At 39.2% G+C, this 22,048-nt stretch overlaps 2 protein-coding genes across 8 annotated transcripts in view; one reads left to right on the forward strand and one right to left on the reverse strand.

Annotated features, from left to right (window-relative positions):
• Window positions 1-130: 130 nt before the first annotated feature.
• On the reverse strand, window positions 131-19,469 carry LOC114249955 (putative phospholipid-transporting ATPase IIB). Its single transcript, XM_028183682.2, has 19 exons — window positions 19,217-19,469; window positions 18,520-18,622; window positions 17,835-18,037; window positions 16,679-16,921; window positions 14,773-14,993; window positions 13,706-13,913; window positions 12,613-12,835; window positions 11,180-11,366; window positions 10,563-10,678; window positions 9,632-9,769; window positions 8,775-8,948; window positions 7,559-7,729; window positions 5,956-6,141; window positions 5,422-5,608; window positions 4,532-4,707; window positions 3,337-3,441; window positions 2,004-2,130; window positions 1,475-1,678; window positions 131-409 (listed from the first exon to the last, which is right to left on the reverse strand). Exons 1-19 carry the CDS (start codon window positions 19,267-19,269, stop codon window positions 273-275), a joined length of 3,162 nt encoding a protein of 1,053 aa, XP_028039483.2. The 5' UTR covers window positions 19,270-19,469; the 3' UTR covers window positions 131-272.
• A 937-nt stretch (window positions 19,470-20,406) lies between these two features.
• Cdep (Chondrocyte-derived ezrin-like domain containing protein) overlaps window positions 20,407-22,048 on the forward strand; it is a 66,675-nt gene continuing 65,033 nt past the window's right edge. For 4 of the 7 annotated variants that reach the window (XM_089732684.1, XM_089732686.1, XM_089732687.1 and 1 more), the window contains exons 1-2: window positions 20,407-20,688; window positions 21,183-21,359. In XM_089732684.1, the coding sequence (XP_089588810.1) occupies window positions 21,281-21,359 (79 nt within the window). In that variant the 5' untranslated portion in view covers window positions 20,407-20,688; window positions 21,183-21,280. The remainder of the gene's footprint in view (window positions 20,689-21,182; window positions 21,360-22,048) is intronic. The other 3 variants (XM_089732685.1, XM_089732688.1, XM_089732690.1) reach the window with 2 other exon arrangements.

Raw genomic sequence — 22,048 nt, forward strand, 5'->3', positions numbered from 1 at the left:
TCGTTCCGAAGAGTTTTGTGACTGCCAATGGAATACAAAGTCAATAATTCGTTTTTCTGATTTACCAATCATTGTCCAAAAGTCAGATTGCCGCCTTTGATAATAGACGACTCATATATCCATACATCGTTACAATCTTTCGTGTTTACAATATTATTAAGATTAACTGTTCAGGAATGACTTATTAGAGAAAACCGGGTCGACCGATGAGTGCAAGTTTGGATGAAATACAAATCGTTTTAATGTGATCTTACGGTCTATACGCTTAAGGATCACGTTCGAATGTTCTTGTACTGGCGGTTGCTCCATTTCCTGTGCATGTATTTGACAATATACAATGGTAGACACGACACTAGAGTTATCGTGATCACCTTCCACCAGAAGTCCCAATGTCTAATGAAATCAGCGTCTGTACGAGTAGAAATCAATAATTTTAGTAGATACAAGATATTACGTACATTAATCCCACTACCCAACACCAGTTGGGAACTAGGTATGTGTCGTTCGCGAACGAACGAATCAAACGACCCGGGTCTCAAAATGCGCGCGAACGATAAGGTCACTTCAAAAAATATGAGTCGTTCACTAGATCGACTCGTTTAACAAAACCTACGAATCAGCAGAAAAGAACCATACGACAGTCATTCGGGTCATTTCGGGTTGCCGGGTCTCGACCCGCGCTCGTCGGTTAGTCGTTCGTTGTTGCATAATGACGCATAACGCATTTGAATTGTTTTGATCTCACGTAAACAACTGAACTATAACAGTTCCTTTAAACTGTTATTTAATACTAAACTTTATTCAGCCAGTGACCTGATAATATTAATTACGTCATAAATTGATGTGATAAATGGTAATCCAAACGTTCGACTGAACGAGTCGTATGAACCGGATCATTTTGTCAACAGGTCAGTATTGATCTGAATCTCTAAAATTGAACGAACGACACATATCTATTGGGAACTCCTACCTGACGAACCAGCGTTTCATGTATGCTGGGCCAAGCTCGAGTAGGGAACCTAGCTAAATAATCAGAGCGCGATTTAAACGCCATCTATCGAGTACCACTGTAATTGCGCGTAATATTTTGAAAACCAACAATTATTGAATGAAAATTCTTTTTAAAGAGACACGAAGGTAAATGTAAGACAATCAATTTTTTTTTATTGCTTAGATGGGTGAAGGAGGTCACAGCCCACCTGATGTGAAGTGGTTACTGGAGCCCATAGTCATTTACGACGTAAATGCGCCACCCACCTTGAGATATAAGTTCTAAGCTCTCAGTATAGTTACAGCGGCTGCTCCCCCCTTCAAACCGAAACGTAATACTGCTTCACGGCAGAAATAGGCAAGTCGGCGGTACCTACCCGAGCGGACTCACAAGAGGTCCTACCACCAGTCAAAATGTACCGCAATCTATGCATTAGTTACTTGGAGACCTTAATCAATACAATTGTAATATAGTAAGACTTACCAAAGTACGTGGTGAATATCAGCAAGGTTATTATGTACATGAGGAGGCTGACTAGCTCGGCTCCGACCATGAGCCAGTGCCACGTGACCACCGTGAGGGCCACCATGATGAGCTCGGTCAGTATCAGGGCGGTGTAGCTGATCTCGACTATGTGGATCAGCTGGTCCTCGAACAGAACTAGCGCTCCGTACATGATCACGCCACCTGCGGGGTTAAAGTGTTATTCAATTGACCTCTTCAGTGAAACAAACAATGGGGACTGAGCTTATATAACAGTTCCGTTCTACTGATGTAATCACTTTAGGAATACCACAGCAGAGATATCGATATTGTGGATTTTTTTAAATGATCTTGTAGGCAGACGAGCATACACCCCACCTGATGGTGAGCGGTAACAGTCGCCCATGGACGTCAGTAATGCTAGGGGCAGAGCCAACTTGCTGCCTACCGTAAATCTATCGATAATTTATCGATAAAGTAGTATTTACAATGTTCCCTAGTGATGTGACGTCTAGTAGCGAATCGATACCTTGATATATAGATATTCCGGTCCAAATATAAAACGTTTTGTAGGATAGCTGGCGTCCTCTCGTCAGCTGTTTGTAGAGCTGCGGGTAGCGGAGCACCGTCGAACTGGATATATCTTTATCGAGCACCTGGGACATATTCGGTGTTGTGACTTAAAAAAAATTAAAACTAATTTATATTTGACTAACGATGTGTTAAATTAATAATTTTATTATAAAACTAGCTGTACCCGTCCGCTTCGCTGGGCATTTAAAATTAACATTATTATTTCTCACCCCCACAAAGATTCTCATCATTAACGCCCCCGAAACTGGTGTAGGGAGTCCAACACTCATATAAATATTAGCCTATCCATTAAGTACATGTATTTTCTACATGGATACTAAGTTTCAAGTCAATCGGATGCATGGTTCGGTAGTTATAACGGAACATCCGTAAAAACCACTGTAAATTTATATATTAGTATAGATTTTTATTTACGCGTTAAGTATTCGGCAGATAAAGTGGTAAAACTACTAGAGGGCCACAGAAGTCGTGGCTGGCCTAAACTCCGATGGTTAGATAGCGTAGAGCACGACCTTAAAGTTATCGGTGTCAAGAATTGGAAGAAGAAAGCCCTGAACAGAGCAGTCTGGAGAGACATACTGGACCAGGCAAAGGCTCACCCTGGGCTGTAAGGGCTAAGATGATGATGATGATGAGATAAAATGGTAGAATATTTTAGAATGCGGCAACGTCGATGTTTCTATATTCCCTTTGCCGTTCACATCTATCACGAAGTTTACAACACATCTTAAAAAAATGAAGACAGATCCTTGTCTAGTGCTCCGTAACCGAAACTAGTTTCTCATAGTTCAAGTTCAATATTTATTCAATGAATATATTTTTTATACATTTTGTGTGATGTTCATTTTTATATGGTGTTCACATGTTTAGAATATAGTTAATCCTGAGTGTTTTGCATATTTTTAGTGGTACTTAGTAATAGTCAGTTAGTTTTTACTGGTGGCAGGACCTTTTGTGAGTCCGCGCGGGTAGGTCCCACTACCCCGCCTATATCTGTCGTGAAGCAGTAATGCGTTTCGGTTTGAAGGGTGGGGCAGCCGTTGTAACTATACTAGAGACCTTAGAACTTATATCTCAAGGTGGGTGGTGCATTTACATCGTAGATATCTATGGGTTACAGTAATCACTGAACTGTGGGCTGAAAGCCCGTCCACCACTCTAAGCAATAAAAAAATTTCATAATAATAATAATATTTAAAATCGTCTGTGAGGCCTAGTAGAACAAAAAAAAAACAATGTGAGACAGAAAGGCCTCGACATCGACTCACCAATGAAAATACGGGCAGCATCGTGAAGAGCGTACCGTAACCGACCATCAGGAAGCCGGGGTACAGCGAAACCGACGAGAAGTAGAACACCACTGAGAACACCGCCTGTTGGACGATTCGAGAGTTATTTTTTTTTCATCTAAATGGGCAAACGAGTAATGGATTTATACAGTGTAGAGGGTAGCTATCTCAGAACACAAGATATTTGACAGATGCCTGAATCTGGCTACCTGGTTAAGGACATATTTGGGGGTAAACGAAAAAGGGAAGATCCTCCACCGAACGAGTGTAATTGCTCGGTAGATCGACGGTCTGAATGTTATTGTTTGGAACTTGTACATATATGTATATCTAATCGTATCTTAAAAATATCGTTTGCCACATACAAACATGTGTCAAACATCCTTTGTTCAATGATAATCTACCTTAGGAAACGAGGTCGAATGTATGCCTCGATTGTACTGTTTAACGAGGCATATATTATCGATATCTTATAGATATAGGGAGAGCCCTATGTCTATAAGATATCGATAATCTACTTTTTTTTTATTGCTTGGATGGACGAGCTCACAGCTCACCTGGTGTTAAGTGGTTACTGGAGCCCATAGGCATCTACGACGTAAATACGCCACCCACCTTGAGATATAAGTTCTAAGATCTCATGTATAGTTACAACGGCTGCCCCACCCTTCAAACCGAAACGCATTACTGCTTCACGACAGAAATAGGCAGGGTGTTGGTACCTACCCGCGCGGACTCACAAGAGGTCCTAACACCAGTACTACCAATACCAATAACTACCAATGAGACAAATAAATTTATACATATAAATAAAATTAGATCGTCTGTTTGTAGTATTCAAATAACCGCTTTTTACTACATGCATATGAATATATATACGGTACATACACTAAAATAACATTTTTTACAATTTTTGTCTGTCTGTATCTGTCTGTTTGTTCCGACTAATCTTTGGAATGGCTGGACCGATTTTGATGAGACTTTCACTGATAGGTAGCTGATGATATAAGGATTAACTTAGGCTAGTTTTTTAGACTATCTTCGCCCCGCGGCGTCACCCGCAGTGATTGTCGTACCGCGCGCAACATGGCGGGCTTCGCCTATCAATAATAGAATTTAATGTTTCCGAAATGAAGCGAGGGCGCGTCGCTAGTATGAAATAATTTTCACGGACCTGCATAGTGGAAACGATGAGTCCCCGATGCACTATGAAGAGACAGAGCGCCGCCGAGCGCATGACGGAGCGGCGGCCGTGCACCAGGAACAGGCGCGCCAGGTTCGAGAGCTGGCGGACGCTGACGTCACCGGCCAGCGACGCCGCGCGACCCTCCGCTCCCTCTATACCGACGCCTGGTACAAACGTTATAAGTCTTAGGTTATTAACAACTTCCACTGCTTTGTCAGCTATGACATCAAGCAGAAACTATGATATTCCTGTACTTAAACAAAAGTGCACAATTTATTAGAGCAGTTCTCTAAAGGTTATATTTGTAAATATTTGTGATCTAGATTTCCACAACCCTAACAAAATAATGTTCAAAATTGTATTAATGATGTTTATCGAGCACGCGATGTAATATATATAATCATCAGCTGATCCTCGGAAACCAAATTCCCGAGAATGATGATGATGAGCGATGATGACATCTATCGCAAATAATATAAACACGGAATATGCCTGAGTCTCAATAAAAAAAACATTTAGTAGAATTTCTTTACAAATAGAAAGCATTCTAGTAGCATTTATAACGCCCGAGAAGTACAACGCCATCTATTGTCAGATAGCGGAAATACAATAATCGACTTGTGAGGAATGTTCTCGACTAGTCTAGAGATTTCGTCTCGACTATAAAAGCATTGCAGAGATGGCACGCAGTCAGTTAGTAACCGGAACTACTCGAAGCGAAACAGCGAACGGACCACCTGAAGCGAAGCGAAAGAAGCGAATTGAGAATATTATAGTGTTTGTGAAGTGTTTTAAGTGTTATAAGTGCTAATACAGTGTTAACTTGTAATTCGATAGAATTTTATTTATCCCAAGCTCCAGTGCGTAACAGTATTTACCGATATCGGCTTCCTGTATCATGGCGACGTCGTTTCCTCCGTCCCCGACGGCGGCGACCACGTGTCCGCGGGCGCGCAGCAGTCGCGCGACGGTCGCCTTCTGCGTGGGCGAGCAGCGCGCGACCACCACGCCGCTGCAGCCGCACAGCAGCTTCACGAACTCCTCCTCGTACGACTGCAGACACACCTGGACCGGACCACGATGTGTATAAAGACTTGCAATTTGCGACAATCATCTAGTATTTATGTATTTTTTCTATTGTATATATCGACGCTTGAAAGGCAAACATGACTAAGCGACAATGAGTAAACTTTACAGTAGACTAATTTAAAGTTGAAATACATGAAAAAAATTATATTTTATCGAATCTAACTGTAGGATTGAAATGATTTTAATAGACCTAGAAATATATATTTTTTTGCGCATCGAATATGGTTATTGCCTATCGTTTATGTACAAAGCAGTTATTGTCGCTTAGTCACGTTTGCCTTTCAAGCGTCGATATATAGATTAGTGATATTGCGTGTATTTACTTCGAGCGTTTCTCCTTCGATGATGAGGTCCATGTTGGGCTGGTCGGCCAGCGCCAGTAGCAGCGTGTGCGCGTGGAGGCGCGAGCTGCAGTCCCGCGCCACCCGCCACTCCGCGCCGCCGCCCAGCTGCAGCGAGCGCGCGATGCACAGCGCCGTCTCCAGCTTGTCGCCAGTCAGCATCCACGTCTGCCGCCCAATAAAGAAACGAATCGAAAATGGCGTCTATGTACCAGCACTGACAGATGGTACGGTCAACAAATAAAAAAGATAGAAAAGATACAAAGAAAAAGTTGTTTAGGGGTGGTGTAAAATAACAATAGAATTTGAGAGACAACAGAGCGCGACTGAGAACAAAGTCAGAACTGATATTTTTCTTGCATGCAATACGCGCCGTGTGCGACTAAAGACAGCAATAGTTTAGAGTGAGAGCGCATGATCGCCGCCGCCATTTTAGAATTCGTTTCTTTACTGGCGCGGCTTATATAATCAAATCGAATGTTCACACGCAGTGGCCCATGTATGAAGCGTAGCACAGCCGTAACGTAACAGAACTAAACCTTCGACATCGTATTTTTTTTTTTGAGATTGTTTTACGGCCCTGGATGCGAGTTCTTATGAGCCCGTAGTAAGGTCACAATTTCACTTCATTATATAACTTTAAAGTTCACCTATGGTATTTGATATATACAGTGAATTTCGGTTATAACGACGGCGGAGGGGGCACTTTAATGTCGTCACTATATCCGAAATAATAAAAATTCATATCATTTATTTAATTATGGTATACACGGGTGTTATTGAAAAAACGTGTTATAGGGCACTGTTTAAGTTTAGTTGTTTCTGCACGGTGTAAGGTGTATTCCATTTTCATAATTCCTTCAACATCTAAATTATTTTGATCTTCACCAAATAAACAGTACTTGAGCGTTGTTTATATGTTTATATGTTGATGCATCAGTAGTTGTTGGAATTTTCATTTAGATTTCAATCTTCTTCCTCTTCTTCATCCTCTTTTTCTTGTGTTTGAACAGACTCAACAATTTCATCAAGTCAAGATCGTCAATATTCACATAAGTTTCCCGTGCTGAATAGAGGACTACTTAGCACAGATGGTCAAACAAGTGCTTTGTCTGTATGTAGGAAAATACAAACAAAGCATTTGCTTGACCATCTGTAAATGTAAACAAAGGATAAGAAAGCTTAATAGTTTTATGAATGAGTCTTTGTGCCTTTGCCGACCCAATAGCAATGTCCGTAAGAGATTCCTGGGAATCTGTCATAAATGGTTCATAAAAACAAGTCGCTATACCCGAAATTGACGCTACGAGTATATCGTATATATATATAAAGTCGCTATAACCGAATGAATTTCTTAGGAAAGTATCTTTTAAATTCAAGGGACGTAAGTTTGACGTCGCTATAACAAAAAAGTCGTTATAACCGAGGCCGTTATTAATGAAGTCTACTGTATTTAAGAAAAGGCTTGTAGAAGAACGAGTTTGCTAAAATATCTGGAACGACTTCGTAACTCAAAATGAGTGACAAGATTAAAACTATAAAAATCGAAAGTTCGACATTTTATTGAAGAGCATGAGTTCGTTACCTTGATACCGGCAGCGCGCAGCATGCCGAGCGTGGCGGGCACGCGGTCGGCGAGGCGGTCCTCCACGCCGGTGAGCCCCAGCAGCTCCAGCCCGCGGTGCAGCTTGCACAGCACGGCCGCCGTGCGCTCGCCGCGCCCGCTCGTGCACAGCCGCGCCTCCTTGTACTCCGCCTGCGACACGACGACCCACCGTCACAATTACTCGCTCGCCATTGTCATACGATGAACTTGGAACCGTGAATAGAGTTAGGACATGCGATCATATGCCTCACGACCGAAGCGGGCAGGAAGTTATTCCGTCTCGGCCAGAATCATCATATCGATAGAAATGCATCCTCCTCCTCCTTCAGTCGATCGCTCATTACTGAGCATCGTGATGCGCCCGCCTGTGACCTTTTTTTGTAATTTGCAGCCACTTTTGTCGGTCAGTGGCATAGTGAAGTGCTTGGCTCAGTGTCATGTCCAAACACTCAAATACTTGGTCACTCCATCTTCTTCGGCTCCGACCTCTGGATCGTCTTCCATCCACTTTACCCGTCACTATGAGTCTCTCCAGGTTGTCAGAGGGTTTTCTTGCTATATGACCAAAATATTGGAGCACTCTATATCGGCATTTGATTTTTTTATTTTTTATTTGAGAAATGCATAAAAACAAAAAAAGTAATTAAAAAAGTCTTGCGTTCTACAGTTAAGGGTAGGTTATTTTAAATTCATTGTTAACTGATCTTCTAGTTTATTTTGAGCCTTTTTTAGCTTGACTTTTGTGTAAAATTAACATCGAGACGTCGGATTTGACATGTTTGCATACTTATCTAGGACAGAAACAAAAATGATTTTATATCATTAGTCTAATAACCGGTCCCAATTCACTATTACAATATATATTTTTAAAGAGTTTCATTTTTGTTTGGATGCCACGTTCAATCACGATAAAGAGATCAATCAGTTACAAAACTTTTCGAAAATTACGTAATATTCTTATTAAAATCTCTCTCTCTCTCTCTTCGATCGGTCCCTCACTGCTGAGGATCGTTACTCCGTCCGATTCCGTCAACCAGCTAACTCCATCGATTCCGTTTTGTAGCTTGCTGGAGTGCGTCGCTGACAGGTATCCCCGGTTCCTCCGTTATTTGGTCCGACCATCGTTTGGGATCTCTACCCCTAGGCCTAATTAAATCTAAGCAATAAAAAAAAATTAAAGTGTCAGTGTGCGTGCCTCGAACTCAAGGTACTCTTGTCGTGCGAGCGTGCGGTGCGCCAGGACGAGCGTGCGCAGCCCGTCGGCCGCCAGCCGCCCGCACTGCGCGCCCAGCCAGCCCGAGCGCACCAGCCGCGCCAGCGCCACGTCCGCGCCCTTCACGTAGTACCGTATCTCCTCAGAGTTCTCCTCCTGCCATCATTTATTTTTATAGCTTTAAAGGGTGGGCGAGCTCACGGCCCACCTGATGTTAAGTGGTTACCGGAGCCCAAAGACATCTATAACGTAAATGCCGTCACCCATCTTGAGACATACGTTCTAAAGTCTCAGTATACAACGGCTGCCCTACCCTTCAAACTGAAACACATTACTGCTTCACGACAGAAATAGGGTGGTGGTGCCTACCCGTGCGCAATTATAAGAGGTCCTACCACCAGTAATTACACAAATTATAATTTTGCGGGTTTGTCTTTTGTTACACGATGTTATTCCTTCACCAGGGAAGTATTATTTCTTCACCGTATTTCATTAGGAAAATTGGTACCCGCCTGTCGGATTCGAACATCGGTGCATCGCTACATACTAATGCACCGGACGTCTTATACTTTAGGCTACCTGCCTCTAGACATGAGCTCTAAGGTCTCAGTTTTAACTGTACAACTGCTGCCCCACCCTTCAAACCGAAACGCATTACTGCTTCACGGCAAAAATAGGCGGGGTCGTGGCACCTACCCGTGTGGACTCACAAGAGGTCCTACCACCAGTAAAAGATTACGTTCAGTGTTTAATGGCACGCCCGACAGTAGGGCTAGCCGGTCAGCTACCCTATCCAATGAAACGGCGGTGCGGTGCGTCGACTTCAGTCTCCATGGTACCTGAACGATGATCCCCATCATTTTGCTTTCGCTCGTAAACGGGAATATCTGCAATATGCTGAACTGTATAATTTCATTGGTCGCCCTCAGCTTTAAAGAGATGTTGTGCAGGTCTCTTCTATACAGGGACACGCCCATCTGAAAATTAAGAAGAAGAATCATCACTTTTAATTATCATTCTCATAATCCTCTCGCAGGTCTGAGCCTTGGACATATGAGACGGATAGCGCGGTCAAGGGTTCCGTGGTAGCGATGTCGTAGGTATGATGATGTAAGAGCGAAGCCTTCAGAGAGATAAGACCCTTAAACACACTTTGTCATCTTCTACGACAACCGAAAATTATCTTATTTACTTCTTTAGTGATTATATCTTTCGTTATTAATTTCGCATTATTATTTCGAAAGTTCGACTAAACTTAATTTATTTATGGAAAACTCATCTATACTAATATTATAAAGCTGAAGAGTTTGTTTGTTTGAACGTGCTAATCTCAGAAACTACTGGTTTGATTTGAAAAATTCATTCAATGTTAGATAGCCCATTTATTGAGGAAGGCTATATGCTATATAACATCACGGTAAGACCAATACAAGTGGAGCACCAATAAAGAATGTTTTAAAATATTTTCACTTTCTACGTAAATGAAGTGGGGGTAAAATTTAGCGTTATGCCAAAGTAACTATTACACGCGGACGGAGTCGCAGGCTAAAGCTAGTTTACTAATAAAAATGAAATTCTACAGTATGTCTTACATATTAGACGACAGATGTTTTGAAATTCGAATATATATTTTTAACTCTTTTTTTTTTTATTGCCCTTTTAGGCAGACGAGCATACGGCCCACCTGATGGTAAGTGGTTACCGTCACCCATAGCCTTCAGCAATGCCAGGAGCAGAGCCAATCTCATATCTATGACAGTCGATATTTACCATATCGGTCCACTTGACCAAGGCGACCTCGTCGGGACTCGAGGCCTGGTAGTCGCAGAGCTCCTGCTGCGGCACCGCACCCCCGCAGCTCTCCGAGACCACTGAACTCGCCATATCTGTGTGATGCGAACCAAACCAGGCTCAGTGATGAATTATGAAATAAAAAATATTACTTGAGTAATGAATAGTATGTTTAGTCCCTTGTGTACCTTTAAGGGTTTCAGTCGGCCTTAGTCCAACAGGTTAGGTCGCGTCACTGTCGGCATCGACCCTAAAGTCTGTCACATTCTGTCATGCATTATCAGTGGCGTAACGAGGGGAGGGGCAAGAGGGGAGCATCATGCCCCGAGCGCTGCTCAAAATGGGGCGCCAAATCTTTCGCAAAACAAAAAATTGCTGGATAATTTTGTATATTTTTTATATTTTATTTCTGGAAAATATATTATAAGTTTAGTGCCAGTGATAATAAATGTTAATTCGTAAATAAAAAGAAAAAAATGGCGGCGGGGGCATGGCTAAAAAGACGTTGTACCCCGGGCGCGAGTTTAGATCGTTACGTCACTGTGCATTATGCGGATCGGTGGTCGTATTGCCGAGTTCCAGTCGCTTGCACTGACCGGACTGCGCGTCGTCGTCCCCGGCGGGCGCGTCGTACACCGGGGTGACGTTGTGGCACAGCGCGATGGCCAGCACGGCCTGCCACACCTGGCGCGGGGTGGGGGCGGCGGGGTCGGGCGCGTCCACCGGCGACGCCGCCAGGGACGGGCCGTCGTTCGTTATGTGCTGCGTCAGGAGGGCTTCCACCTGAAAAAATGGGTTGTGTGTTTACGTTATTTTAGGCTGACTCCCCGGGCTCGACGAGTAAATTAACCCACAGACACAGCCCACTGAGTTTTCGATCCGGTGGTAGATCCTGCGAAGCACGGCTCTTGCTAGGGTTCGTGTTAGCAACAACATCAGGTTTGAGCGCCGTGAGCTCATCTACTCGCTCGATTACGCTGACATAACCTCTAGGCCATCAGCTTAGGTAGGAAAAAAAAAGGCTGACTCTTAAACCCGTATCTCTCGTGGACACCCCTGCAGCACCCAGGGAACGAGACCGATCTCTTTGGGAATTCTAGCGTGGGTTAAGGTCGATACTACTTAAAGGACAAGAGGAGCTTAAGAAAACATTCCCTAAAATTTCTAATAAGTGTATTACATATTTAGTTTATAAAAATAATCATTAAAATTGGAAAACAATGAAATTTGTTAGATTAACTTACTAATTACAGTACAGTAATACAGTAGAGCAGAGTGGCTCATTCTGGGTACTAGCTAGAAATTCTACTAAGTATGTTGATCTAGTACGGTAATTCACATTCTAATATTCGCTAAGGACGGACACAGTCGAATTTTTTTTTAGTCTTTGTGATATCGATTTTTTTAAATTATATATTATATTGAAAAAATTAATAAAGGCATAATTTAATTTTATATTTGAAAATGAATTTTTTGATCGTGTCTCTCTTTGTTTTTCGGTTATATGTTCACGAGTTATTTATCCGAATGAGTTGAGTTTTCAGTTATTGTTCAAACTTCAGGACAGGTTTCCGTTATAGTATTAGTAAAATACGAGAGGTTACGTACTAGGTGCTTCAACAAGTGGACATTATTTTTATACTAGCGACCCGCCCTCGCTTCACTTCGGAATCATTAAATGTAATTATTGATAGGCGAAGCCCGCCATGTTGCGCGCGGTACGACAATAACTGCGGGTGACGCCGCGGGGCGAAGATAGTCTAAAAAAGTAGCCTAAGTTACTCCTTATATCATCAGCTACCTATTAGTGAAAGTCTCATCAAAATCGGTCCAGCCGTTCCAGAGATTAGCCGGAACAAACAGACAGACAGACAGACAAAAATTGTAAAAAATGTTATTTTGGTGTATGTACCGTATATATATTCATATCCATGTAGTAAAAAGCGGTTATTTCAATACTACAAACAGACACACTAATTTTATTTATATGTATAGATATATTGAGCATTAGGCCTCGACTGCGGAATACCTCATTAAATCGTTCTCTGTCAAACAAAGCGTTTCCTAAGTGCAGCTTCTGGAAGACCATCTCGTTCTTGGTGAGAGTGCCGGTCTTGTCCGCCAGCAGGTACTGGATGCGACCCAACTCCTCGGGTATGGTCGTGGACCTCATCACTGTACCTTCGATCTCTTTGTCGCGTTGTATTGTCCATGAATAGAACGCTTTGCCCATGTCAAGGTTTACTCTTAAGCTGTGAATAAGAAAAAAAGTATATTTAGAATATTCTTTCGGATCGTTTGGAACGTCTGGGTCTGTGGAGGGACTTCGGTTCTCTCTGTATTTTGTACTATATGTTCCATGGGGAGTGCTCTGAGGAATGATTCCATCATCTCATTTTTACGATCGCACCGCCCGCCACCAGCGTAGAGTTCATCCATATTACCTGGGGCCACTGCGTTCATCCACAGTACGTTCCCAGAGATATTTTTTGCCACGTACCATCCCGCTTTGTAATGAGCTCCCCTCCACGGTGTTTGAACTCCAATTGAGTCCATGGGCGACGGTAACCACTCACCATCAGGTGGGCCGTATGATCGTCTGCCTACAAGGCCAATCACAAATTAAAAAAATCGAGTCAGAGGTCCGAGTAAGCACCCACCAAATCTGCCGCAGAACTAGTTACGAGTTCCGGTTTGTTCGCTATAGTCGTTATTCCATATCCAATGATATTTCGTTCGTCCAATCCAGACCCCGTGTCTTATGATGACAGCATTAAAGTGTCTATGGTTTCGGAAACCGATTAGCAACAAGCGTCCTGTGACCTCGACCAGCTATGCCAATAAAAAATACATTAAAATTTATTCATAATGATTTTTGTAGTTCTTTACAAACGTTTATCGAAACGATGTTTAGGGCCTTTTATTTTATTTAAATAAACTCTTACTATCGGTTTCCATACATCTTGCCAAAAAAGTAGGTATGTTTTTATTCCTAATATGAATTTGATTGTAATTCATTGCATTGAAATCATCACTGTAATGAGTTGGTAAATAATAAAAAAAAACTTCATTTAATCACAGCGTAATTTAAGCATTAAGTAAATATTGTTTTAAGTGGTTACCTTATAGGAATGATGTAGGAGAACAGTAAGATGAATCTAAAGAAGAATCCGAACCAGGGCCCCGTGAACCCCTTGAGTATGATCAGCAGCAGTGACACGAATAGCGTTGCGAAGAAGAGCACTTTGGTGAGGTCGTTGACCTGCAGGTCCAGGCGGCCGACCTTAGACCGCGGCACGGCGTTGTTCATTACACTCCGAGTTTCGCTTCCTGGTTGGACGATATCGTGATTTTATTTATTGCTTAAGTTAGGAAGGACGAGCTCACGGCCCACCTGGTGTTACGTGGTTACCGGAGTCCATAGACATCTACAACGTAAATGCGCCCCCGCCTTGAGATATGAGTTCTTAGGTCTCAGTTTTTACAGTACAACGGCTGCCCCACCCTTCTAACCGAAACGCATTACTGCTTCACGGCAGAAATAGACAGAGTGGTGGTATCTACCCGTGCGGACTCACAAGAAGTCCTACCAGGGCGTGGGCATGTAGTGTGACGGTAGGGCTTGGGTTCGAACGGTTGGGTGACGATCGTCCTATTTGTATAGCAAGAACCTCGTCGAAAGATCGGCTAGCTATTTTATGTTACAGTTGAGACCGTTTACTCTAGTCTTTGGTAACCAACTAACACCAGACAGACGTGACATCCTCCTCGCATTTAGAGAAATAAAATTGTTTGTTCGTGGCCTATGCATTGGTATGAAATCTGTTTCATAGAGTACAAGCTTTGTTCACTTGTTTGCACATCAGAAAATGTCGACAGCATAGAGACGTACAAACAGAAGTATCAATTAAAAAAAAACTATAGTCATTGTTAATAAACGAGCGAATATTTATCCACAAGTTTATACCATATTGAAAAAGTTAAACGATGGTATACCTCTCAGTTACTATTTCATTCAACCGACTTAACATTTTTATGTAATTTGTAAGAGCAATGGAAGAAATATTTAATTTATTCAAGAATTATTTTAATTAAATAAAAATTTAAATATTATGATAAATTATCTTTTTGCTAATGGCACTTACAGCTTCTTTGTTAACGTTTGATAGAATAGAAATAGCCATCTCACCCGTGTATATAACGAGGCCTGTGGCTTGACCTGACGCCACGACGCAGCCACTCCACAGCGTGTTCTCAATGTCCAAAGAGTCGCGTTCCTCCTCGTCCAATCGAATACAAGTCCCTATGAACGAGTGTATGTCCTTCTCGGGTTTCTCTACAAATATCTGAGCGTTTATATCCAGGAGATGGGCGTCGGTCGGCAGCTTTTGCGTCGATGAAAGAGGTATCCTGTGTTGAAATATAAGTATCGTTTATTAATTAGGTCGACAGTCACTGGCAGACTACACACTATGAGATGACAGCATATTACATTTTCCTGCCAATGATTCTTTTTAAATGACACTAAAGATTCTCAGATTTCTAAAAAATTCGTGGTCTTACTAGAGAATAAGATGCTAGGTGTTGACACCTTTTTTTATTGCATAGATGGACGGGCTCATAGCCCACCCGGTTGTAAGTGGTTACCGGAGCCCATAGACATCTATAACGTAAATGCCGCCGCCCACCATGAGATATGAGTTCTAAGTTATCAATATAGTTACAACGGCTGCCCCACCATTCAAACCGAAACGCATTACTGTTTCACGGCTGAAATAAACAGGGTGGTGGTACCTACCCTATCTATTTTATTCGAAATCTCGTATTTAAAATTAATATTTTTATGACACTCGAGCGTCTGTTGACCAGTTGAGCTGAAACTATGTTCAGTTTTTGTGAGAGAAAGGTTTTTTTTACATATTTTTTGTATCGAATGGATGTTTCCTCACATATCTGTGATTGTTACTGAGATGACAACGGGTTTAACTAGTACAAAATTAAGTATTAAAAATATATAATCATTGAAAATAATTACAGGAAGAGTACATGTAACAAAGCTTTCTTTGTGAGTCATAGCTACATAAGAGCATTATCACCAGTATCATATATATATAAGGTTAAAAACAGGAAACTGTTGGTTAACATTATAATATTTATAGAATATGATTCCATTATTGAATTACTTTACAAGTTAGATTTTTTTTGGGTTAACAATTGAAAATACAGCATTGGATGTAATCTATGAAATGGATGGTTTGCTATGAAATTATAAAAAATTCTTGAAAAAACATGTATTCATTTTAGTTTTATTGCCGTTGTACACAGACGCGTATACGGCTCATCCGATGGTGAGTGGTTATCGTCGGTCGTGGGTGTCAGCAAATCCAGGGACATGGACAAGCTCAATGCCTACCGCAATAATCCTAGTAGTAATGTGGTAATGGTTATCCTATTCTTGAAAAAACTTGAGCACTGTGTAATTTTTATAGCAACAGGATAGTGATACTGAACTCTTAAATTTGATAATTCTTATATATGATACAACAGAGGGTTATGACCGATTTAGTGGTAAATATTTACGACCGAGGGTTGGGATTTACTACCAGGCTATATATGTAGTCGTCGTGGCCTAAAGGATGAGACGTCCGGTGCATTCGTGTGAAGCGATGCACCGGTGTTCCAATCCCGCAGGCGGGTACTAATTTTTCTATTGAAGTACGTACTCAACAAATGTTCACGATTGACTACCACAGTGAAGGAATAACATCGTGTAATAAAAATCAAACCCGCAAAATTATAATTTGCGTAATCACTGGTGGTAGGACCTCTTGTGAGTCCGCGCGGGTGGGTACCACCACCCGCCTTTTTCCGCCGTGAAGCAGTAATGGGTTTCGGTTCGTAGGGTGGGCTAGCCGTTGTAACTATACTGAGACCTTAGAACTTATATCTCGAGGTGGGTGGCGCGTTTACGTTGTTGATATCTATGGGCTCCAGTAACTACTTAACATCAAGTGGGGTGTGAGCTCGTCCATCCATCTAAGCAATAAAAAATAAAAACTATAACAAGTTAATGCCAAATTAAAATTAAAAATTACCGTAATTTCCAATCAATCTCTCCATCCAACTGGTCAGTCCTTATGAATACTGTACCCATGGTCTCGTTAGTTCTAAGAAGTATCATGTCAGCAGGTACTCTTTGCCCTTTATGCAGCATTACAATGTCTCCAACACGCAGTTCTGATGCTGCGACATATTCCATTTGAAATGGACGGTAGTCTTCTATTGGAGTATCTAGTACTATTCTTTCATATTTCTGTCTATTCACTTCTTTATCTCTTCTATAAAATTTGGTAATAATAAAACAAACAACAAAAAGCACCAAGGTTACAAGAGATTGTTAAATAAAAATCATTTCATGTGCTTATCATAAGGTTATTTGCTCCTATTTAGAAGGAATTAGTTATGAAATAGCCACATGAATAGAACAAACAGAATTAGGAATAAAGTATATAATCGCTAACAACATTCTATGCAAATATTATTTATTTTCTATAAGTAGTAACATATTCAAATAATGATGAGGCTGCACAATTATTAAGAACAATTTATGAAACTGCTCAAAGGTTGTTTTATTGATACTTAGATTAAATAAAGCACATTAATGTGTAGTGTGTGAAGGAAAAAAAAGCAACTTAACAAATTTTAAACTAAAATTAATAGTTAGTAGCATGTCCACAGCTTTTAATTACTGCATTACACTGGCAAGGTTTGACTTTATAAATTTTTAGCATTTCCCAAGAGAAACAGTATATAATTTTACAGCACTAAATAGTGCCAAAATTATACAAATAGTGACCTACAACCACTGAGTGCAGAGCATTCTCTATTTAAATTTGAATAAAAAACTATTCACGTTCTTAAAATTATGTGACAAGCCAGTAAGTAGTAATACTACATTCAGATCTAATGTATAAAGTTTATTGAATTTTAAGCTAATCCTTGGTATTAACAAATATACTGCAAGTATGTAAAAGTTTTAAACGTTGTTGTATTTTTGTAAAAAATACATCACACATTGTACATATTACATACATTCTTAGTAATTTGAAAAAATCTATCCTGTAAATAAGTGTTTTTAATTATATGATCACAACCTAATGTATTCTATAATCAATTTGAAATTAAGCTTTGAGAGCAATTAAAATTATGGCCAAATGAATTTTCGATTGAGTAAAATGCAAATATTCTTACCTATATCTTCTATAATCATCTACTGCTTCCCTGAACAATGTTACAGCTAAAACAAAACATAGTGGTCCCCAGTAGGTGTACAGGTATCCAATGCGAATGCTTGGAATGAACTGACTAACCGCCATCACAAGAAAATACATATTGAGAAAGAATCTGAACTGTTCATATAAAACTAGGGGTAGGAATGTTATGAGGTTGTATTTCTGAAATTAGAGAAATTATTTTACATTAATCTTATTACTGATCTCAATTAAAATTTATTTAGAATATGTTATATAGATCATCCTTTCCCAAAGTGGGCGATGACACTCCCTTGTGGGCGCTGCAGGCCTAAAGTGGGGTGGTAAGAGACCCAGAAAAAAAATGGGAGTGTTGTGTAGAGGTTTGGGAGGCGATTTGTAATTTCATCTAGGAGGACTCTTAAACACCGACTGTGCTCTCGCTATAGTGGTTATTAAGTAGGCGAAAAAATGGGGGCACTAAAAATAATTTATTCTCAAAGTGGGCAGTAGATAAAATAAGTTTGGGAGCCCCTGATATAGATGAAATAATCTACTTGCATAGTGTTGAACCATTAAAATTGTGGTATCCAGATCCCATAGATATATAAATAATACAACTACAACTAGATGGGAATGCAAAATTAAGTGATAGCTTAAAGGATAACAATTTAATTGTTTCTCACCTGATTGCAAACATAATTGGGAGGAAACTCCTCATCAGGTAAGTGTCCCAAGTTAATTGCTCGAGAACTAAGTTCCTTCTTTTTAAATCTTGATAACAGTAGCCTAAAAAATTCACAGACATTAGCAACATTTAGAGTTGAGTGAAAATTTATGATTTTATTTAAAAAAATCACTTGTTTGAAAATACTTTTACATGGTTTTAGAAGACACTGCTAATACAAACAAAAAACTGTCACACTGCAATATAGATTAGCACTTGCCCAATAATAACAATGAACAAAAAGTGAGGTGAAATCAAGAAGGCCATCAACAATGATGTTTTTGTTCACTAATTGACTGGCTGTTGCCTACTGTATGTGGTGTCAGTTGTGTTAGTGTAATGTTAGTGCAATTTCTGATCAGTTGGTATTTATTGAGATAGATAGATGAGATATTTATTGAATAATTAATTTACGTTCCTAGTACTAAGTAATTTAGGGTGTGTTTTTTAAATATGCACATACATACATACAACGGAAGGCGTGTCAAATCAGGTGATAGTTATTGTTATTGATTTATATTGTACAAAATAAACAAATGTTTCAATAGTTATCATTCCTGCCTAAGGTATAAGATATAAAAAGTTCCATCTAATATAAATTAAAAGTAGTTAATTTCAGACAACAAAGAAAATATACACAAACAACAATTACAAACCAAGACAGAAGAGATTTTCTTTTAGGCCTCATTAGTAAAGGTGTTGTTTCCATTGTAATGTTTTAAACTTATGTGTAATATAACAAAACCCAAGTTCAAATTTGATGTTTTGAATTGTTGGGTGAACGAAACATAAAAAGGAAAAACACAAGCATTCAACTTGCAGAAAACAAAGTTTACAACAGTGTCGTCACGAAGTTGAATATTTTTTTACTTCATACTTCATACTTCATACATACTTAAATAAGTGTATAATCTATATCATACATAGATTATAGACGAGTGAAAACAATTGTTATCTACATTTTTTTAGGGATTTTATGACCTGGTGAGTATGACCTTTAAGTAAAATCTTACTTTAATTTTTAGAAAACTTTTTTACATGTAAAATGATATTATGAAATGAAATGAAGTTGATAAATATGAAACATGGCATGAAATGAGATGAGATGAGATGAGATGAGATGAGACGAGACGAGATGAGATAAAATGGTGGTCATTTATTAAGACTTTTTCAGTGGATTTTTGGAGGATCTCGAGAAGTTATGCTTAGCGGCTTTCATTTTCCCACGTTTGTGCAGATACTAAATAAAACAAATCACACAAATTCACTCCTCGTGTTCCCGCCAAAAATCCGTCTACATTTTTTACTATAGGTTCTGCACAGATTCAAAGATTTTCTTCCTATTTTCTGTATGGCAATCGGCTTTTTTAATAGTTTTTAAAAACTTTATTATTGTTCTTTATTCAAATCTTCAATTATTAATTAATATTATATTTTTACATGGCTTTGAAGTAAAAATATTATTATCTAGAATTAGAATCGACTGAAATGCTATTAGAAAAAATATATTTAGCGAAATGAGATGAGATGATCACATCTTCACACATCACATTTAATTTTATTAATTAGCTACAAATGTAGAAAAATGAAACAAAGACGCTGAATGTAACTTCTTGGGATCCTCCAAAAAGTCCAATGAAAAAGTCTTAGTAAAGGACCACCATTTTACTGAGATTAAATTTCATCACATATTTCTATTTCTCATTCTTCTCATTTCATTTCATTTTCAAAAAGTTTTCATTAAAATAAAAATAAAACTTGACCTAAAGGTCTTAGTTATTAGGTCATAAAAACCCTTACAAAAAAAGATATGACGTCTATGATATCTTATGAATGAAATTGAATAGGTGTGCAAGTTATGGCAACACAGTACAGAAAAGTAAATAAATATGGCAGCCAAGGACATGGTGGGTGTGTAAATTTGTAAAGCAGTACGCGAACGTATTAGGTGATAAGGTGCGCGTTTGTGTGGTCTGCAATGAATATATAAATCCGAGTTAATAGTGAATATATTTCAGTGATTATTATTGGACGTATAATTAAGAATTTATTAAATCGATGACTCCGTGCAATGAACAAATTGAATTAAACTTATGTTGTGTTGGAAATTCTGCTGTGTAGTCATAAAGTAAGTTTTATTACAGATATGCTAACACCTTAAACTCTGTAAGTTCTAAGTTGTTTGTGTCGTCAAAATGTTTTATAGGAGTGGTGTTGAATTGGTTCCGGGGTGCCATTGCGGCTGTCGCGGCGACCGGGCACACCTCCGTTGACCTATTTTCTGGTTATTGCATCCAACCTAACTATTTATGTCTAGGGGTTTAAAGTAGGGCGACGCCGACTTGCATCTTAAGAGTCTTTAATTGAATTCTAAGGACAGTGGGGGTTTGATTTATAGTTCAAGAGGATTGTAATAGTCTTTTTAGTAATTTAGCAAGGGATCAAATAAAGCTTTATACAAGATTTTCATATATTTCCAATATCTTTCAAATGTTATCTGCAAAATAAGGCAACACTTCAAGAACCTGCAATTATACTGAATCAGGAGTATTCAAAGCTAATAAATGCGTTTTTTTTTAACTACAGAATTACCTTTAATAAAATTCCTTTACCTAATTACAGGTACTGAAAAAAAGATAAATGAACAGTCCATGCAACATAATGAACTCAAATACAGATAAAGTGATATTTTATATCAAAGAAACTCAAAAGGCATCAGTATGATGGACTCAGAACTGCCACCGGGAAGCTGCAATTCCACTGGACATCTGTCCACAATAGGATATCACACCTTGCCTGGTAAGTCAATTATTTAAAAAAAGTTGAATAATTTTTTTTAATTATATACTATTACAGTAATAACCATTGTAGACATTTTAATCAATAAATAACTAGTTCTAGATGCACTTCATGAGCTATGCAGGCTTACATTGTAAATCTTTCCAATTTATTCAAATGTTGACTAAATGTTGTTAAATCTTTTTTATATTTTTTATATCATAGCAAAACAAAGGTTAAAATTTATGATTATTCTATAATTACCGAAAATTAAAGATTTTATAAAACTAAAACCCACCTTAAAATTATAAATGAAAAGAACAAAAAAGCTGGTCTTAATTTAGATTTCTTCCTTGTTATTGGTGCTGGGAACACATGGAACTGAAAAGGTACAGTCACACTCTGAATATGAAATGTTTTTAACAAAAACATTGATTGAGACAGGGAATGGATGGTAACATTGTAAAGTTTGTTTGACCTAAATCATTGGATATGATATGCTTGTAAACTCATAAAATGATGTGACCATGCTGGTGTACAAATCTCATCCATTACATTATTTAAGTATCCAAATGTTTGCTGCATCTGGAATGAAAAACGATATCTCACACAACTACATAATTTGCTTGTTTTAAGCTGTTTAAATCTACTAAGGAAATGGTTTCTTCACAATTTAAGTCATTACAAGATGTGCTTATAAGGATCAATAA

Source organism: Bombyx mandarina, chromosome 15 (genome assembly GCF_030267445.1).
Source record: "Bombyx mandarina strain Sakado chromosome 15, ASM3026744v2".
Taxonomy (NCBI): Eukaryota; Metazoa; Arthropoda; class Insecta; order Lepidoptera; family Bombycidae; genus Bombyx; species Bombyx mandarina.

What these genes read in the sequence shown, in the direction of transcription:
- LOC114249955 (XM_028183682.2), bottom strand. Translation starts at nt 19,269, where the DNA reads ATGGAAACAACACCTTTACTAATGAGGCCTAAAAGAAAATCTCTTCTG. An exon ending in GAGATTGATTGGAAATTACG is followed by an intron (nt 14,994 to 16,678) that starts GTAATTTTTAAT and finishes ATTTCAACACAG; the next exon opens with GATACCTCTTTCATCGACGC. An exon ending in TGATGGGGATCATCGTTCAG is followed by an intron (nt 8,949 to 9,631) that starts GTACCATGGAGA and finishes AAATGATGGCAG; the next exon opens with GAGGAGAACTCTGAGGAGAT.